The sequence below is a fragment of the Malaclemys terrapin genome, chromosome 4 (genome assembly GCF_027887155.1).
Source record: "Malaclemys terrapin pileata isolate rMalTer1 chromosome 4, rMalTer1.hap1, whole genome shotgun sequence".
Lineage (NCBI taxonomy): Eukaryota > Metazoa > Chordata > Testudines > Emydidae > Malaclemys > Malaclemys terrapin.
This window is the reverse complement of record NC_071508.1, coordinates 8,465,398-8,483,113: the sequence shown is the minus strand read 5'-3', so window position 1 is coordinate 8,483,113 and position 17,716 is coordinate 8,465,398. Positions and strand designations below refer to the sequence as shown.

At 42.0% G+C, this 17,716-nt stretch overlaps 1 protein-coding gene across 4 annotated transcripts in view; it reads right to left on the bottom strand.

Moving 5' to 3' along the window:
* Positions 1-174: 174 nt before the first annotated feature.
* Positions 175-17,716, bottom strand: part of CSDE1 (cold shock domain containing E1) — a 43,433-nt gene continuing 25,891 nt past the window's right edge. For all 4 annotated transcript variants that reach the window (XM_054028439.1, XM_054028440.1, XM_054028443.1 and 1 more), the window contains 7 exons: positions 17,171-17,346; positions 16,156-16,268; positions 14,468-14,587; positions 13,996-14,174; positions 9,752-9,915; positions 7,314-7,446; positions 175-1,192 (listed from right to left, as the gene is read on the bottom strand). In XM_054028439.1, the coding sequence (XP_053884414.1) occupies positions 1,145-1,192; positions 7,314-7,446; positions 9,752-9,915; positions 13,996-14,174; positions 14,468-14,587; positions 16,156-16,268; positions 17,171-17,346 (933 nt within the window). In that variant the 3' untranslated portion in view covers positions 175-1,144. The remainder of the gene's footprint in view (positions 1,193-7,313; positions 7,447-9,751; positions 9,916-13,995; positions 14,175-14,467; positions 14,588-16,155; positions 16,269-17,170; positions 17,347-17,716) is intronic.

Sequence of the window (17,716 nt, the reverse complement as noted above, 5' to 3'; positions counted from 1 at the left end):
CAATGTTTGTTTCACAAAGATAATGCATCTCCCAGAGAAGAAAAACCCTAAATTGAGAATAGAGGTAATATGGAGGGAAAAAAAAAAAACACAGTACTGCCCTCTATTCAAAGAAAATAACTCCTGATCTTTTTGGTTAAAGTAATACTTAGACCAATCATTCAGTTTTCTTGCTTGATAAAGTGTGACTGGGGAAAAAAAAAAAAAAAGCACACAGACATTAACTATTTCACCTTGATGAAAATCTCAATACAGCTATGGAAAGCCTAAGTATTTATTCTTTTACAGTACACTGGGTGCTGGCTGCAAAAAGAAAAAAATGTATTCACTTCAGGCACAATTTTTAAATTTAAATCGGTAAAAGAAACTGGGTTTAGAAGCTGCAGTGTTCTAAGCAGCAGCAAAATTTGTGCATTGTTTTATATATTTAAATTACCACACCGATGGCACACCTCATCCTTCTGAAATTCTGCACTGCACATACTATTTGCAGAAAGTTACAAAAACAGATCTACTCTGGAAGGTACTTTCACTGAGATCTAACAGAACTTTCCTACCTGGACTCAAGTTTAAATGAGATATGAAAACAACATTGTAACATTTGGCCATCAACTTAATAAAGTTATCTGAATGCTCATACAGATTTATATAAAAAAAAGTTAATATAGTCCACCCTCATATGGTCCTCAGAATTAGATCTGAACAAACAGGAAGTGAGCCTCCCACGTGGAGGGGAAGATAATGCAACTGAGAGCTAAGGCATAGTAACACCTTGGTAGAAATAATGAAGGTAGAGTATATATATATCTTTTTAGTGCAGAATTTCATAAGGTCTACCAGAGTAGAACTGTCTATAATGTTCACTTACATAGGCAATGTAGATTTGCAGTTACCAGTTGCGTTAAATGCACCATTCAAAAAGCGTCTAAAATGTGATACTATAAGGCGCCACCTTAAGTCTTCAGGATGCAACTGTGCATAATTTTAAAATGGTTTCATAAATTTTTTAAACATAACATGAGGAAGGTGTTAAAACTGGTGTAACAGCTTCTTAGAATTTGGAAGGGATGAATAGGGAGATATTCAGTACCCTTCACCAGCTCCCACTGCTTGATCGTACTTAGTTATGTGCTTTATGGATCAGTTAGTCAATAACACCAGCTTGACGAATCTTTCTCTCTGCACCAAATCCCTGTAATGACATAAAACCTCATTAATCAACTGCAATGTGAAATAATGCATATGGTTAACAGAGATGGAGAAATTGAGAGAGCTGGAATATTCAAGTGTAGCCCACTGTTCAGGTTTTGTTTCTAACAGGATACAGTGTTAGCAAGGTTTCTGATGAGCCAGCTTTGTCCCCAAATACGAACAAGTTAGCACAGAGCTCCCATGCATTTGTCTGCAGCTAGGCCAGCAGCGCAGAGCACTGTGCAGTAGTTTGGAAAGAAGGGGAATTTTGGATAGGAAGAATCTTTTCCACTCCATGCTAACCAAAGTTCCTATGAAATTCAATGAGCTGAGGCTCCAGCTCTTTCCCCTTTCTCCTAGGTGGATTATTTCTGCACAAAGGAGAACAGGTTCTTTCATTAGGAAGCTGTTTCTCTAGGAGTTTTAAACAGGTTGTTCCAGAAGAGTACATTTTTCCTTCTAGCAATCAATTTGTCATTCTTAAAGACAGTTAGCGTCACCCGCCAGTGGAGGTAACTATACACCCAGCTCTGAAATTTGGATTAATTACGTTAGTGCAAGGTGGGCATGCATTACAGTCCTTTCCGGGATAAGCAGCTTGAGTGGCAAACACAGCAAGATAGGAAGCCTTGATTTTTGACTTTTACATTTAAATGGATTAAACAAATTAAGAACAGTTTTACCCTTAATCAGCATTTAGCATTATACAGGTTATGAAAAGAACGGTTACTTACCTTCTAGTAATGTGGTTCTTCGTGATGGGTCATGCACACCCATTCTGCTCTTGGTGCATATGTGGCCGATATAAACAAGTTGCGATATAAACAAGATCAGATTCTTTTAGCCGGTAGTGTCCTCTGAGGCTACCCGTGCACCCTAATGTTCTTGCATCCCCATGCCAGATAAAGAGCAGAGCAGGCCCAATCTTCCCCACTTCCTTCACCAATACAGAATCCCAGAGGAATAGGAATCCACAGTAATGGAGAAGGGTGTGTTGTGGACCCCATGTGGACAACACAAGAGCCAGTTACAGTATGGTAAGTAACCCTTTTCAGACATTGGTCCACATGGATGCACTTTTGGGGACTCAAACCAAAAGTTAGGCGTTTCCTTGGCAGGGTGGGTAATAGGACTCATACTTAGATAATGACTGTAAGACAACCCTATCAAAGCAGGCATCCAATCCGGCAGCCTCTACCAAGGAATACTATATTGTAAGTGTGGGGACTGAACTCCAAGTAGCTGCCCTAAAGATTTTAGAAATAGGAACAGTCTTCAAACACGAGAAAGACTGGGGGGGGGGGGGGGGGGGGGGAGGAGGAGGAGGAAGGAACGCAAGTTTTAAAAAAAATCTAGGCTTTGAAGGGTGGCAAAGTACAGTATGGCCCTGAATAGGAGTAGGATGTACAGATTCTGCTCCCAGATGGACCCTCGGAAATATTCCACATTGTTTCAGGGCTAGTCAGCAGTTCACTAGTGCTGAAATGAGCAGTCAAGGGCAATAGCTAGGGCCACTGCTGAAAAGGATCCAGGGATTACTGCTGACTCATTCAATTTGCAAGCCAAGAATACTATGTCCAGTTCCGGTGGTCACAATTAAAGAACGGTGGTAAATTGGAGAGGGTTCAGAGAAGAGCCATGAGAATGATTAAAAGGAGGTGAAAACACGCCTCAGTGATGACTCAAAGAGCTCAACCTATTTAGCTTTACAAAGAAGGTGGGGTGTCTTGATTAGAGAGTAACTACATGGGAAACATTTAATAATGGGGTCTTCAATCTAACAGAAAAAAGTTTTAACATGATCCAATCGCTGTAAGTTGAAGCTAGACAGATTCAGGCTGGAAATAAGGTACATTTTTAACAGTGAACATAATTAACAATTGGAACAATTTACCATGGGTCATGGTGGACTTTTAGAAAAGAAACCAAATCTTGATTTTAAGAGCTTGGCTCTAGGAATTATTCTGGGGCAAGTTCTATTGCCTGTGTTATACCTGAGGTCCGACTAGATGATCATAATCGCCTCTTCTGCCCTTGTAATCTATGAATAGGGCAAGGGCTGTTATAAAGAGGACGGTGATCAATTGTTCTCCACTGAAGGTAGGACAAGAAGTAATGGGACTGAATCTGCAGCAAAGGAGATTTAGGTTAGATATCAGGGGGAAAAAATTAAACTATAAAAGGGCAGAAAAGTTCTGGAACAGGCTTCCAAGGGGGGCTGGGGAATCCCCACCATTGGATAGTTTTTAAGAACAGGTTGGACATTAACTGGTCAGGGATAGGTTAGGTTTATTTGCTCCTGCCTCAGAGGGGCTAGACTTGATGACCTCTTCAGGTCCCTTCCAGCCCTACATTTCTAAGATTCTATGAGGCCATGTGTCTCAAGAGTCCGAGAGGCCAGTCTTGCTAATGTTCTTGAGTGATCTTGATAAACCTCGAACAACTTAATCTCTGTAAGGTAAGCTCTCACTGACCTGGAATCTAACATGGCTACTATGAGTGCTAAGTTTTGAGTGTATATGGATTTCTCTTGGACTTTGAGGCCCCAAATGGTAAATTTAAGGTTATTTAAATTGGTCACATGTTGGAGGTGGGGGAGATCTTCCTTGAATCAGTCACTCAAGGTATATAGGTAGATCTGGATCCCTCGTCTCCTTATATGAGCTGCCACCAGGTGTTTGGCAGATGTGAACATCCTCAGTGCCATGGAAGACCAAAGGGCAGGATCCCACACTGGTAATGAGGTGTTCCTACCAGGAATCTAATTCATCTTACCCACAGGAAATAACTTTACTGTAAAAATAGAGGAGTTCTGCAGGTCGAGAGCTCTGAACCAATCTTGTGGAAGGAATTATGGAGGCTAGAGTCACCATCCTGAAATTGAAACAGCAGATGAAGGTGTTGAAACAAAGGTCCAGAATGGGAGGCCAATCCCCTTTTCTGGAATAAGTAATGGGAATAAAGACCCTTGCCCCTGACTACCAAGATCACCTCTTCCACTGCTTAGTTGTAGGAGTCCACTGTTTTAACAGAATCTTAGGAGAAGGATCCATGAAAAGGGATGAGAAATGGGGATAAGAAGTAGGAAGGGATTGTAATTGGCTTGGTTACAATTCCTTGGACCCACAGGTCTGAGATGACTGAATCCAGATTTCTCAAAAATAAGAGGTGGTTGCCACAGGGGGCAGAAGTGACTAGATCCTCTGGAGGTTCTGCTAGGCTCATGACCACTGTGTCAAACTGAATGCCAGGGGAAAGACATTGTGAAGCACTAGAGAAAGAGTCAGTCACTGTTGCTGAAACCTCTACTTTCTCAGCAACTGAGGTCTCTTGAGGCTGGTAATAGTAATCAGCAGAGAAATAGTGCCCGAAAGTCTAGTCTTGCTTGCCTCTTTCTTGGGGCCGAGAGGCCCAGGGAGCACAGAATGGCCCTAGATCCTTCAAGAAATGTATGGCCTCATCCCCCTTTGGATTAAGGAATTTGTTGCCATCAAAGAGAAGACCGTCAGTTGTTTGAACCTCCTTGGGAATCCCTGATGATCAGAGCCAGGGAGTTCTCATGGCCACCAACATAACCATAGTATGTGGTGTTGTGTCGGCCACATCTGGCACAGCATGTAAAGACATGTGGGCTATGAACTGTCCTTCAGACAAATAGTCTTTAGTTACTCTTGGTGTTGAGGTAGCCTGTTCACATACTGAGACAGCTGAACAGGAGAGCTTTGTAATCAGTGACATCTGGAGGCTAGTACATAAAGAGGTTGCATGTCCAACAGGTCCAGTCTCTGGGTCTCACACCCTAGGTGTAGGGTTGGAAAGCCACTCCTGCTAGGACTTTTCTTGGACCACAGCTATCACAAACAACCCTGGTAAGAGGTGACAATACAAGTACTCAAATACCCTTGTAGAGACTTGACGCCTCCTGTCAGCTCACTGATATGGGCAGAATGGACACTGGCTTGTGCCACAGGTTTTCTGAAGGCTCTAACAGTCATTTTTAGGAATGGCAGGGTGAAAGATGTCCTTGAATCTGAGGTTTCTTCTGCACCACTTCCAGAAATATCTAGAGTGTCTCCCATGTGCTTAATGGTGAGGTCCTGAAATACCTTGAAACCAGTCAAAGGAAAGGAGCTGAGGGATATTTACTGCCCAGTTGGAACAGGATAAGGAAGTGGCAGCAGGGACAAGTTCTTCCCCTTCTAGATGTTGTTCCTCTTCACTCCCCTCCTTCTGCAGTCTCAGATCCTGGAAAGGCATTAGCTGACCTGGCTGTGATGGTTTATTTTGCCTCTTTGGGGACGGTGAACCTACCCTAGAAGGGGCTGATGATGCAGGCTTATGTGACTATGGCTGCATCCCACCCTCCCACAGCATCCAGTATGGCCCAGGGAAGTACCACATGATCATCCTGAGAGTCCTAGGATAGCAGGAAACTTGGAGACTCCAGTACCAGGCCCAGTGAAGACTCACCTAGTAGGTTGGGTACCAAAGACTCAATATCAAGAGACATGGTTTGCAGGTCCACTGGATACCATTGGTGCTCTTAACAGTTGATATGAGGATGCCAGAGGGACCCTTCTTTAGCCGTTGGGTGCCCCTTCACTGTTGAGAGGCCTAGAAGAATCTTGTGCTTTAACTCTTGTCGATTATGGCAAAATCCTTTTCGCTGGCCTTGACAAATGTAATCTTGCCCTATTCATATCCATTCAGAATGCTGCTGCAAAGATCATTTTCCTAGCCTGTCACTTTGCCAATATTGCTTCTCTTTGCATCTTTACTGGCTCCCCTTCTCTATGGATCAAATGTAACCTGCTTGTTGTCATCTTAAAGACTCTTCACAGTCTATCCCTGCCTTATCTCTATCTTATTCATCTAGATACCTCAACTCTGATTGGCCTATGGTACCAGTCTCTCCCCACCTGTTTGTAAAATTTTCAAAAGCAAGCAAGCAATTTCATCCTTTCTCCCATGCTGTCCCTTGTGCTTAGGAGAAGCTCCCCATAAGCATCCACAAAGCTACCTTATTATCCTCCAGCTGCCGTGATGCCTCTGAAAAACTTGACGATGGTTAGACCACTGATGCACAACTGCCTATTATGCTTACCAACATTGTCCTGTTTTCTTGTACTCTTCCCCAGACCCTGTCTATATCCAGCTGCTGTCCCTTGTCCTATATGTTGATTGTGAATCTTTGCAGCACGGACTGTCTTTGTACAGCACCTAGCACCATACTGTCCTGGTCTAAGACTAGGACTTGTAAACACCACAGTGATATAAATAACTTGCTCAGTAGGGATAGGTGACCTACACTTCAGCTCAACTCTGGCGTGGCGCTCCTTCCTACCTCAGAGGTTGAAGCTGGAATGGGTGCAGATGCTGGGGTCTCTTGGTTGAAAGCCCAGGGGCTTGGGGTGGAATCGCTCTTCACCGAGGTGTTCAAGGAAGACTGAGGTCTAGCTGCATCCTTCCTTTCACTGTCCAGGAAAGCTTCCACAGAACACTCCAGGAGGAACCATTTTCAGCAGGTTTTTTTTCCAGTTCTTTGAGTCACTCAGATCTACATACATACGACACATTGCCCGCAGTAGAATGCTCTCCCAAAATAGGCACCAGGTGCCCATTAAGTGGCACTGAGGTTTGGCACAGAAGGGCAGATTTTAAATCCTGGAGATTTCACTTTGGCTATTTTGCTAGAGCCCTTGTACAGAGGGGAAGGTTTCTGTCCTAAAAACCAGAAGCTGATTAAAATAAGGATTTTTTGTGTACTGCCAACTGGCAACAAGCCTAACACACAACTACATACACACAGAAGCAAGTGGATACTGCAGAAGTTTCATCTCATTGCTATCAGAATAAAAAGGAATTAAGATAGTTGGGCCTACTGCCCCCCCCTTTACATCCTTCGATGGAGATGTGTATGTTCAAGGACAGAGCACAGGCACTGTCCCCAATGGGTACTGCTGGCAAAAAAGAATCTGATCTCATGTATCTGGGGTACATGTGCACCAAGAATGCAAATCATATGAATAATACATCTTGAAGAATCACGATTCAATTACCATTATTTCTAGACACTTATGTAGAGTAATTCTGCACACTAGGCTATTATCGTAAGAGTGTACCTTTGAGTTATCCGGTCCCCTTGGTTGACGAAGAACTGTTAGGCGAGGAGCACTGGCATCATCTAAAGTAATGCTCTTTAAACGATTAACAAGTCTATCAGGACGCGGAGCAGCAACAGCCTTTGCGCCTTCACTGTAACAGAAACGGAGCTAGTTACTTGGAGCAGCAGCCATTCCCTGGACAATGTGCTAACATTTGGGAAGAAGGCACATGACATGACAGGGAATTGGATAATTTGTACCAAGACAAAAAGGAAATTGAGACTAAAGAACTCATCTTATTTTGAAATGGGGTTTCTGGAAAGTATGTTATACCAGCCTCAAGGTCCTAGGATATCTACTGCTGTCTCTGGATTCTCAGATGGCAGCAGGGGACCACAGAGCTTTATCCTCTACAACTAGCCAGAAAGCTACAATCTTTCTTCTCAATGCAAACCTTCAACAGTCAGCCCATGTGTTTGTCACATCCCAATTAAGCTTAATGCCAGTGCTCAGGAACCATTGATATGCTGTAGTGCAACATGCCAACAACTCTCCAGAATCTCTGGAAAAACAACTGGCTGTTACAGTTGCAGAGATTACCTCAAAAACGTAAAACGCATGAGTCTGCAGAGCTTGGAGCAATAGCTCTGACTAGCATGAGATACCTATTCATCTCAGAAGGGGTTAGTGCAGATGCCCAGTGATCCTGATATTTAAAGTAATTCCTCACATCAGAATTAGGGGGGTATGTAAATTTTGCACACAGTCAAAGTCATAGGTCCCCAGAGCCAATGGCTCCTCAGGCTGATGCAGTTAAGGCACATCAATTTCATGGCCAATGGTACAGGAATCGCATCCAACCACCTTTGACTGCCCTCACAATGGATCAGGTAGCCATATTGAAGCCAGGTGAACTGGAGGCAGGCTCTCACAGTAGTGGGTTAAGCGAGTCAAACCCATGACCTTCAGAATTGTAGTTGAGCGCCATAACCACTCAGCCACTACACCGCTGTATGCAGAGCTTGGAAAAAGCACCACACCCCCCCCTAGCCTGGCTGCTCCTTAATGCCCTTCTCTTTAGGAATATGCTTGAAATACATCTGGAAGATCCAGCAGAAAGCCTGAATTGCCTGCTTCCTGAGTGGGGCAGGCCACTGTGACTGCACAACTCCTACATTCGAGTCATTACATTGGACTCTCAATACTTTAAGTTAATTGAAAAACAATTGTCTGGGACCTAGTTATCTAAGACTGACTGGCCCATACCTCTCACAGCATTTAAGAATAGCTGGGAGGCTCTTGCTGTCAGCTTCTTTGTTAAACATTTTGCAAATGGTGGCAGTGTTCTCCCTGGTGGGCCCCTCGCTTGAGTGTGACAGAAACAAAGGCTATTAGCTCTAACTCAAATGCAAGAAGCTTTTTGATTTAGCCTTTTCCCATTTTTGAGAGTGACCACATGGCTTTAAAGTTTGTGTGTGCCTAGCTACTACTGCAAAAGGCTTTTTAAAGTAAAACTGATGTATTAATGGTCAGCTATTAAAAAAAAAATCAAAGCAATTTATTCAAACATCTACAAATCTCTACCTTGATTTGTGCACTCTTAGCCAGCACAGGGCAGGAAAGTATTTCTTCTCTCCGTGTTCTACACTTGCTTCAGGGTGATTTCTCCCTCAGTTTGGCATAGTTTTCAAAAGCTCCCTCAGTGCATAACACTCAATTTTCCAAAGCACCCAAAGTTGGCTGCCTGCCATATTTTCTTGCCATTAAATGTCTACCAGTAAGGGATTAGTGGAAAGAAGTTTATAACACAAGTGTGCAGCCTCTAAATACAGCAGAGCTACAATGAAGTTTTTTGAATATCAGTAAAATGCTAGTCATAAGCTTTGACTCCAACCCTTGTTGAACTGCCACACATTTTGCGTATGTTGTATGCAATGCTGTTGTAGTTATGGTGGTCTCAGGGTATTGGAGACAAGGTGGTTTACCTGGACCAACTTCTGTTGATAAGAGAAGCTCCGTAAGATTGAAGAGCTTTCAAACTTATGCAGCTTGTCTCTTACCAACAGAAGTTGGTCCAATAAAAGATATTACCTCACCCACCTTGTCTCATACTTCACAGAGCCCTGTGGCCCATTCTAGTAAATCTTGACTTCTAATTTAATTATTTTACTTGGTTTACCTGTGCTTCCCATTGTAAATTACAATACTAATCCTTTCAATAGGCAGGAATGCTGCTGTCCATCCGGTGGCTATTAAGAACAGGATTTATACAACATGTTTGATAACACAGGAGGCAGTCATTTACCAAATATACCCAGTTAACACAAAGCACATTAAGGTCTGTCATGTAAAACAAGCATCACTTTCCCACACAGGAAACTTTGTGCTTTTCCCCCCCCAAATGCAGATATTTGGGTATTTGTTCCTGATTAAACCAGATAATCCCAATTCCTCACCAGACACGCCATACGTTACAGGCACTGCATTTCCCTGTGCGCTGATTCAGGATCACCGAGAACTCTACTTCATCTCCAGCCTGCAGCTCCACACCATCTTGAACTTCTTTCACATGAAAAAAGAGCTTTTTGCTGTCACCCACTTCATAGTTAATGAATCCAAACTGAAAAACAGCAGTGCAATTTAGTTCATTTATGTCATTTCAAATGGACACACTATTGCATTTCAACTCCACTTTTATGTTGTATTAAAAAGGGACAGAGTATAGGCAAGGTTTTCAAAAATGGATGCCTGACATCAGCCTTCTAAATCCATATTTAGACACCTATTAAGCCAAAGGGCACGGTTAGTGTTGCAGCATCATTTTTGGAAGTCAGGCCTCTTATGGTCCGAAATATGGCCTTAGAAGCCTAACTTTTACGTATTCGTTTTTAAAATCGTGGCCTAATACTGATCCTGTCATCTTTCTTTTTGGGAACACTTATGTGGAATACTGAGTTAAACTGCAGACACTCAGTCTCAGAAGTCTGATAGCAGAAAGGGTCCAGAGAAAGCAAATGAAAGGAGGCAGGAGGTAATATATTCAACTCTTTTGAAAGTATACATAATAAGTGGCCGAAAACCTCCATCAGGTGCTCCTATCGACTCTTAATACAAGAAGCGAATGCCCCGTGAAATTAAGGTGGCAACATATTCCATCCTTCCACCTCCTGCACTCAGCTCTTCCCAAGCAGATTGTGGATTTTACTGCCACAAGATACTTGCACACAGAAAGTTTAGTAGAAAAATAAAAAAGGATTAGACATTTATACGAATAATCTATTGGCAGTGACATTAGCTAGGATAAAAACTGAAGGGATATCAGCCCTTATATTTCAGGACACAGCTACGACTAACTACTTGAAGTTGGAACAGACTTCTCCCATAAGAAAAACATCATGCATATCAAATGATTTGAAAGCTTATTTCCAAGATGAGGTAGGATATGGGACTGTCCAGTGGTGCTGTTACCATGGATGTGGGTATGAACAATGACACCATCAACATGTTAAAGACCACTTTGAATTGTTTGCATTAATTTGTGTTAAATTACTATGTATTATTTCAAGACACTGGATTTCTTTGGGACCTGAAAGCAACAACAATCTAAAAGCTAAACATAGCCAAAACTTTGTACAGGTATCACTGAAATGTAATAGTGCTGGTGACATTTCTAGTTATCAGTCATGTGCATATGGGATACCAGTCTTCACTGCCTTGGAATGTACACAGTTCTGTGCAAGGAAGACTTAACTTCAGATAATTAGTGGATTGTGCCTAAACAGTAGCATCACTGCAAAAATAAACTCCTGCAGAAGCTCAAATGCTATTGGATCCTTGAAGAACATAGAAAGTAGTTCATCATCCACATTTTTTCACCCATGTTGCAATGATGATCCAATATCTGGTTTACCTATGTGTGAAGGCATCCAAATCTGTTTGCCAAGATGCTCTTCTGACATGCTCTCAGAACAGTCCTCACATGGGGAGAGTTTGGCCAGTGATTTGTTCTCTTTGATGGACAGATTGAGGTGCAAGCAATTCAGGTCTCTGTGGAGCTCCTCCTCTCTCTTTCTGGTCATGCAGCACTGCTACCAACATCCTTGCTGCAGAAATTGTGGCTGAGTTGTGCTCTCCCCCAATTTGGTAGATCTCTGAAGCAGTGAGCTCCATTTGTTTTGACAATATTAAAAAGGTTCCCTCCCCTCCCCCGCATATAGCAAATAGGGGTAGCACAGTCACATCGCTGGAGGGGCGCGGGGAAGAGGAGGAGATATGCTCCTACACTCAGGTGCATTTTGAACCATGTAGTCAGAAATTTTTACAAGCGACTGCTTGCTGGTTGCCACTTTAGTTTAGAAACTTTCTATGGAGGCACAGGGCATCCGCCAGTCAAGCTATTTGTTGCATCCAATCTTAGAGCCTATCCAGTGCGGTCTTTCCAAAGTTTTCAGAGTTACTGTTGTCATATTTGTCAAAGATTTTGATTACAGAATTAGCTTTGTCAAATCCTGTTAGGACCTACCTCAAGTACTCAGCAGCCAATTCAGTGAAAGTGTGGAATGCGTCTCCAGCCATTTGTATGACAGCCATGGGCATTTCTAATGTACACCGTGGTTTCTTTGTTGCATGCTCTTAGCTCTTGGATTTTCAGCTTGAGCTTCCAGGTGATGCCCTAATTCAGTTTAGTCTGACCTTTTAAGGGCTTGTCTACACTTAGAGCACTGCACCATGCTGCACCACTGTAGCGCTTAGTGGAGACCCTACCGACACAGACAGAAGAGATTCTCCCATCAATGTACATATTCCATCTCCACAAGAGGCGATGCTATGTCAATAGGAGAAGCCCTCCCATCAACACAGCACTGTCTACACCAGGGGTTAGGTCAGTATAACTATGTCGCTCTGGAAACGCTACACCCTCCACCCGAATGACAGTTATACCAATGTAAGTTGGTAGTGTTGACCAAGCTTAAGTGTTCCATCAGCATGGAAGAGGGGCAGCGGCACAGGTCAGACTGTGTGACTAACAGTTGCCATGGAAACATTATCTCTGCATCTTGTGAAGGACAAGGCTCTGTGGAAAACAAATTTCTGGACTGACAGCTGCTGTGATTAAGTCCTTCCCTTGCCAGACTTAAATTCAGTCATCTTGACCATGCCAGCAAAGTGTTTTAATGACAGATGTATTGACTGGGCTGAAGTGGTGTGTCCCATCAGAATCAAGTACACCTCTCACAAATCTCTATTTGTTCTTCAACATCTGGTATTTTCAGTAGAGACAGTTGTAAATCTGAGGTTACATGCAGTCCAGTACATAAGTTAATAAGCACCTCTGGATGGGATTCAGAGTCAAATGGATTTGTCATATTGTTGGTGACATGGCTGGTCAAGAACTGTACCATGCTCTTCATCCCTCTTCAGTGCAAAGAGAAGGACTTGTTTGTGGACTGTCCTCACTACTTCTTGTTAGGCCACTTCTCTCATACCTTTTGCACATTCATAGTATGAAGTTGTGTACTGTCATTTCTAACACTAATGACTTATGCATAAATGTCACAATTAAAAAGCTAGTTTCTAGAATATTTTAAAGACTAGTACTACATGCCTAGGCAAATTACAAATAAAAACCTAGCAAACAGGCTAGAAACTACATTGTATGTACAAAGCTTACAAATGGAGAAAAATTACATTAGGAATTCTCACATTTACATCTATTCATTATGCAGTACAAAACTAGGGTGCACAACCTATAGCTACGGGTGCACAATCTTAATTGTGACACTGATCTGCTCAGCATATGTCAACTGAAAATATAATCACTGTACAATATTCTGACAACTAAGATGTGATATGAAAACAGTTCATGTTAACATTTGCAGTATTCTATTTGCCATTTTTGCCACATGCTAAAGTTCTTTTCTGGAAAAAAAAATACCTGTCCTTGCAAAACCAATACAAATCTTTCAATACACCATTGTTTGGTAGCTTTGATCACCACAAACATTAAAGTACTGAAATTAATATCAACAAACTGCAATCCATCATGTTGGAGTGTTTCTGGAACTGTGCACAAAGTCACTCATTTTGGGTACCATTGTTTCATCTTCCCCAGAGGCTTATGGCACCACTTAACAGCTCTACATATTACCTCATCTAAACATACCCAAAATAAGCTTTCAAATGATACATGATGTGGGTGTGTAGTGTGGGTACATTAAACTCCAAAAATACGGCTCTTTTTAGAGAATTGCCGCGTGCCTACTGAGGCTGAATGATGCAAGCTCCCATGACTCCTTGACATAGGGAACTGTGACTGGGCACATGGGATAACAGAACAAATGTTGCTGTGTAATTTTGTTTTCCTTCAAAATTCAAGTCCCAGTATTTCAGATCTTCACAAGTTAGAACCATTTGACGGTCACTCATGTAGTAGTTAGGAAGTCTTTCCTAATACAAAAACTAACTACCCTTATAATTAAGTTCTGGAATTTGTTGACTGGGAGGCTTCCAAGGGAGGCTCTGGAATCCCCATCATTGGGAATTTAAGAATAGATAGGACAAACATCTGTTGGGGATGGTCTAGGTTTACTTAGTCCTGCCTCAATGTGGGGGCTGGACTTCATGATCTCTCAAGGCCCTTTCCACCCCTGCATTTCTAGGATTATGTGAAAACTCTTGTCTCAAAGAAGAATCCACTAACCTGATCTTTCACACATTCCACAGTGGCTCTGCGGAAAGGTGTAATGTTACAAGCCATCGTCTGTTCATTCTGACCAAGGACGCAGAGCTGGAACTTGACTGTCTCCCCCTTTTGCAGGCAATCGCCCTTGTTTGCCATCCCCACAATTCCAAATGGATAGACCTCTCCTTTCATCTCCCCTAGCAGAGAGGGAAGGAAAACACAGTTTAAGAACTATTTCTGTTCCTTCATGAGGAAGTATTTTGAAGTGTTTCTACATTGGACACAATGGTTTTTCTAGCTAGAAACTCAAAGAATTAAAAAGTTTACATAAGTTGCTAGTTTATAGGTTACTACGCTACAGCCAAAGCTCATTGTCAAACTACATCAAGTGTGCGCTGAACAGACCCATTAACAAAGTAATCTCAATTTTACAAACAGTATGTTGGCACTTTAATCAGAGAAGTGCTGAGTCAGGTTTGTTTCTACTTACCATCCTCCATGACCTCAATCATTCCCTGGTATTCAGTCTGTGTGGGATCTACACTCCGCAGGGGACGAATTACTTTACCCGTGTAGACAGTTGGATCAGCTTCCTCAGTAGCACCATTCACTGTAAAACAGACAGTACACACTGTTTAGATTATATAATTTGGAGCCTAACCCAATGAGACCTTTACCCCTGATTGGGGCCATTCGATAACACCGCAATATTACTAGCAGTTTCTGTATTCAGCCCAATACCTGAGACACACAGAATCTAGTAGAGGGATGGGCAAGTGTTAATCAAGAACCCAGAAGCTTCTAGAAACTGGATAGCAAACCAAAGAGTCAAAGTATTCTCATTCTACCCCATGACAGCCTATTCAGGAATGCTGAGTGGGTTAGAGCATCCTGAGCCATTCTAATCATTCCCATTGTAGAAGACAGGAATCCGTGAGGTCTCCACAGGCATTCTATAGTTTTCATTTCATTTTAAATTCTTCCTACAAGAACCAAGGCTATTCAGCTGCAGCTCTCTTTTCTGGCGTACTTGATTTATGTGCAGGAGTAAAGAATATAAGTATGGCCGTACTGGATCAGACCAAAGATCCATCTAGCCCAGTATCCTGTCTTCTGACAGTGGCCAATGCCAGGTGCCCCAGAAGCAATGAATAGAACAGGTAATCAAGTGATCCATGCCTTGTCCCTCGTTCCCAGCTTCTAGGCTTACAAATGGAGAAAAGTTACATTAGGAATTCACACATTTACATCTATTCATTATGCAGTACAAAACTATGGTGCACAACCTATAGCTATTGGTGCACAATCTTAATTGAGAGACTGATCTGCTCAGCATATGTCAATTGAAAATATAATCCAATTCCAATATATTTTTTTGAGATAGGGTGACCACATCTGCACACAGTATTCAAGATACGGGTGTACCATGGATTTATATAGAGGCACTATGACATTTCTAAATGCTCTTTTGTAAAGCATTTTTTTCTTCTGCTTAACACAACCATGACTTCTCACTCACATGTTCTTTCCACCCTGATCTTCTATTGCTCATCATTTTATCTCTCTCTCTTCTATGCACTGAATTCCCTCTCACTCCCCAAATATCAGGGCAACAACCCTTTCCTCAAATCCTTTTGAGAGACCTATTTTTGTTAGGAATCAGCCCCCAAAACAAATGAACAGAATTTAAAAGTTTGAGGAAAGTTACCCAACAACTCTTCCTCAGGGCCTCACACAATCTACTTTACGCCCCTCCTAGACTAAGCTTTTCATAGCATGGGTTGCCAATTGTCTTGTACAGTCACAAGCACGTTGTCAGTATTTGGTAGACAAGAGTAATCCAATCATGATACAACTCAGGCAGCATACTCTAGAAGCTGGAATCAGGTAAGGGCCACTATCTTTGAGCTGTTGCTGTCTACAGACTTCTTGCTTGATTAGCTCCCACTTCTCCTGACACAGTGAGCAGCTCTCAAAGAGCTCTTTCTGAGGGATCTCTCCCCTCTTCTTAGAAATCCTAAAGTGATCAGCCCAATTCTGGTCTGCTGTGCACCATCATCACAATTTCCGTAATCGTGTTCGATATGTACTTTAGACCAGAGTTCCACTAATCCAGGACTCCTTACAAAATTGCAAGTGCCCTTTTGCTAAGAGAGAAGTTATTGAACATAGTTTTACCTGCATGTGTTTTGTTCACCTTTTCTGCACTGACTTTATTTCCTTTGCCTTTTGACAAGCTGTATTCCACCATGTCCCCAAGTTCCAGGCTATCGACATCACCAGAGAATTCACTGCATGAGAGAAGTTATACACGTTCTGCTTTAGTTACATGCTCATCAACAAAGCCACTCAGCAACAAAGTGGAAGGGACAGAACCTTTACACTTCAGCTGGCTCACCATTTTCATTACTACAAGATGTTACAGTTTGGATGCAAGCACTTTGCTCAATGTTTACAGATTAAGTTTGCCCAATAGCCATTTTCCTCTTCATATAAGAAGTTTACAGTAATCCATTTGGCTATTGGAACAGAATGAAATAAATTATGCTTCCCATGAAGCAGGTTACTGTCAGTAATCCAAGTTCAGGGCATGAATAACTAGACTTAATCTGAACCAGCAACTGTTAAGATAATGCATTAAATTCTGTATGAAGGATACACCAAAACTGAGCATCCCTTAAATAAACCCATGTTAAATGAAACGGCTGTTCCAAATCCCAGAGTTTCCCAGCTCGTTAGAAGTCAGGACTGCATCTCTGATCAATTCCCAAGTTCTCTGCTGGGCAACTTACCTGATGTAGGATATTGGTTCCTTACCATTACACATGCTTGCCAGAGTCTCTTCAACCTGCTAGCAGGCAGTTAAGACTGATTCAGAAAAGAAGTCTGTCATTCCCATTTCTCCTAAGGGAAGTCCTCTCACAGAATACTGAGAGCATACCTTTGCACCAGGAGTCTCAACCTGCATAAGCCACCACCAATGAAGCTCTAAGAAAGTACAATCCTCTAGCTGTAGTTATACTACTAATCTACAGTATAATCTCTGAATACTTAAGATATAGGATGTTAAACAGCAAAGCCTGCAGCAGCCCTGTGGAAGTGGTTAATGAGAAGTTTCTCAGATATTTGAACTTATGCACATGATGCGTAGAAAACAGATTGACTCCCTTTTATATTGCTGAGTGTTACTCACCTGTAATGGAAGAAGATCTCCTTATCATGATTGGCCGTTTCAATAAATCCAAAGTTATCTTTCAGGGTTGCCACATACCCCACAAGCCTCTTGGAGCTGTAGTTGCGACCAAGCATTCTGACAGAAACTGCTGTCTGTGAACCTGTTCTCTTCACTTCACAAACACTGAATTCAACCTGTTTGAGAAAGAGAGAGACTTGTCAAAATGAAGAAAAAAGTAACTTTCGTATTTATTTTATTAGAAGGGTTAATGAAATGTCTGCACTCTGGGGAGGAAGAGAGAAAGCAGTATTACTCCAGCCACTGCTCTTCACCCAAACAAGGTAAAGTTATAACATCACACAATAAATGAATAAACTAAAATAATTGGCTATAATACAAATGTACAGATCTATCAAACCTTTGCATTTCTGATCTTATACAGATCAAAAACATGGACATTGCTTACAGAAGACCTCAGGAAGCTGGAAGCATTTCAGTGACTACTATGCACATGATGGTTTGATTTTTATCAGCAATAGGTATGTATTACTCAGATTTTAAAGG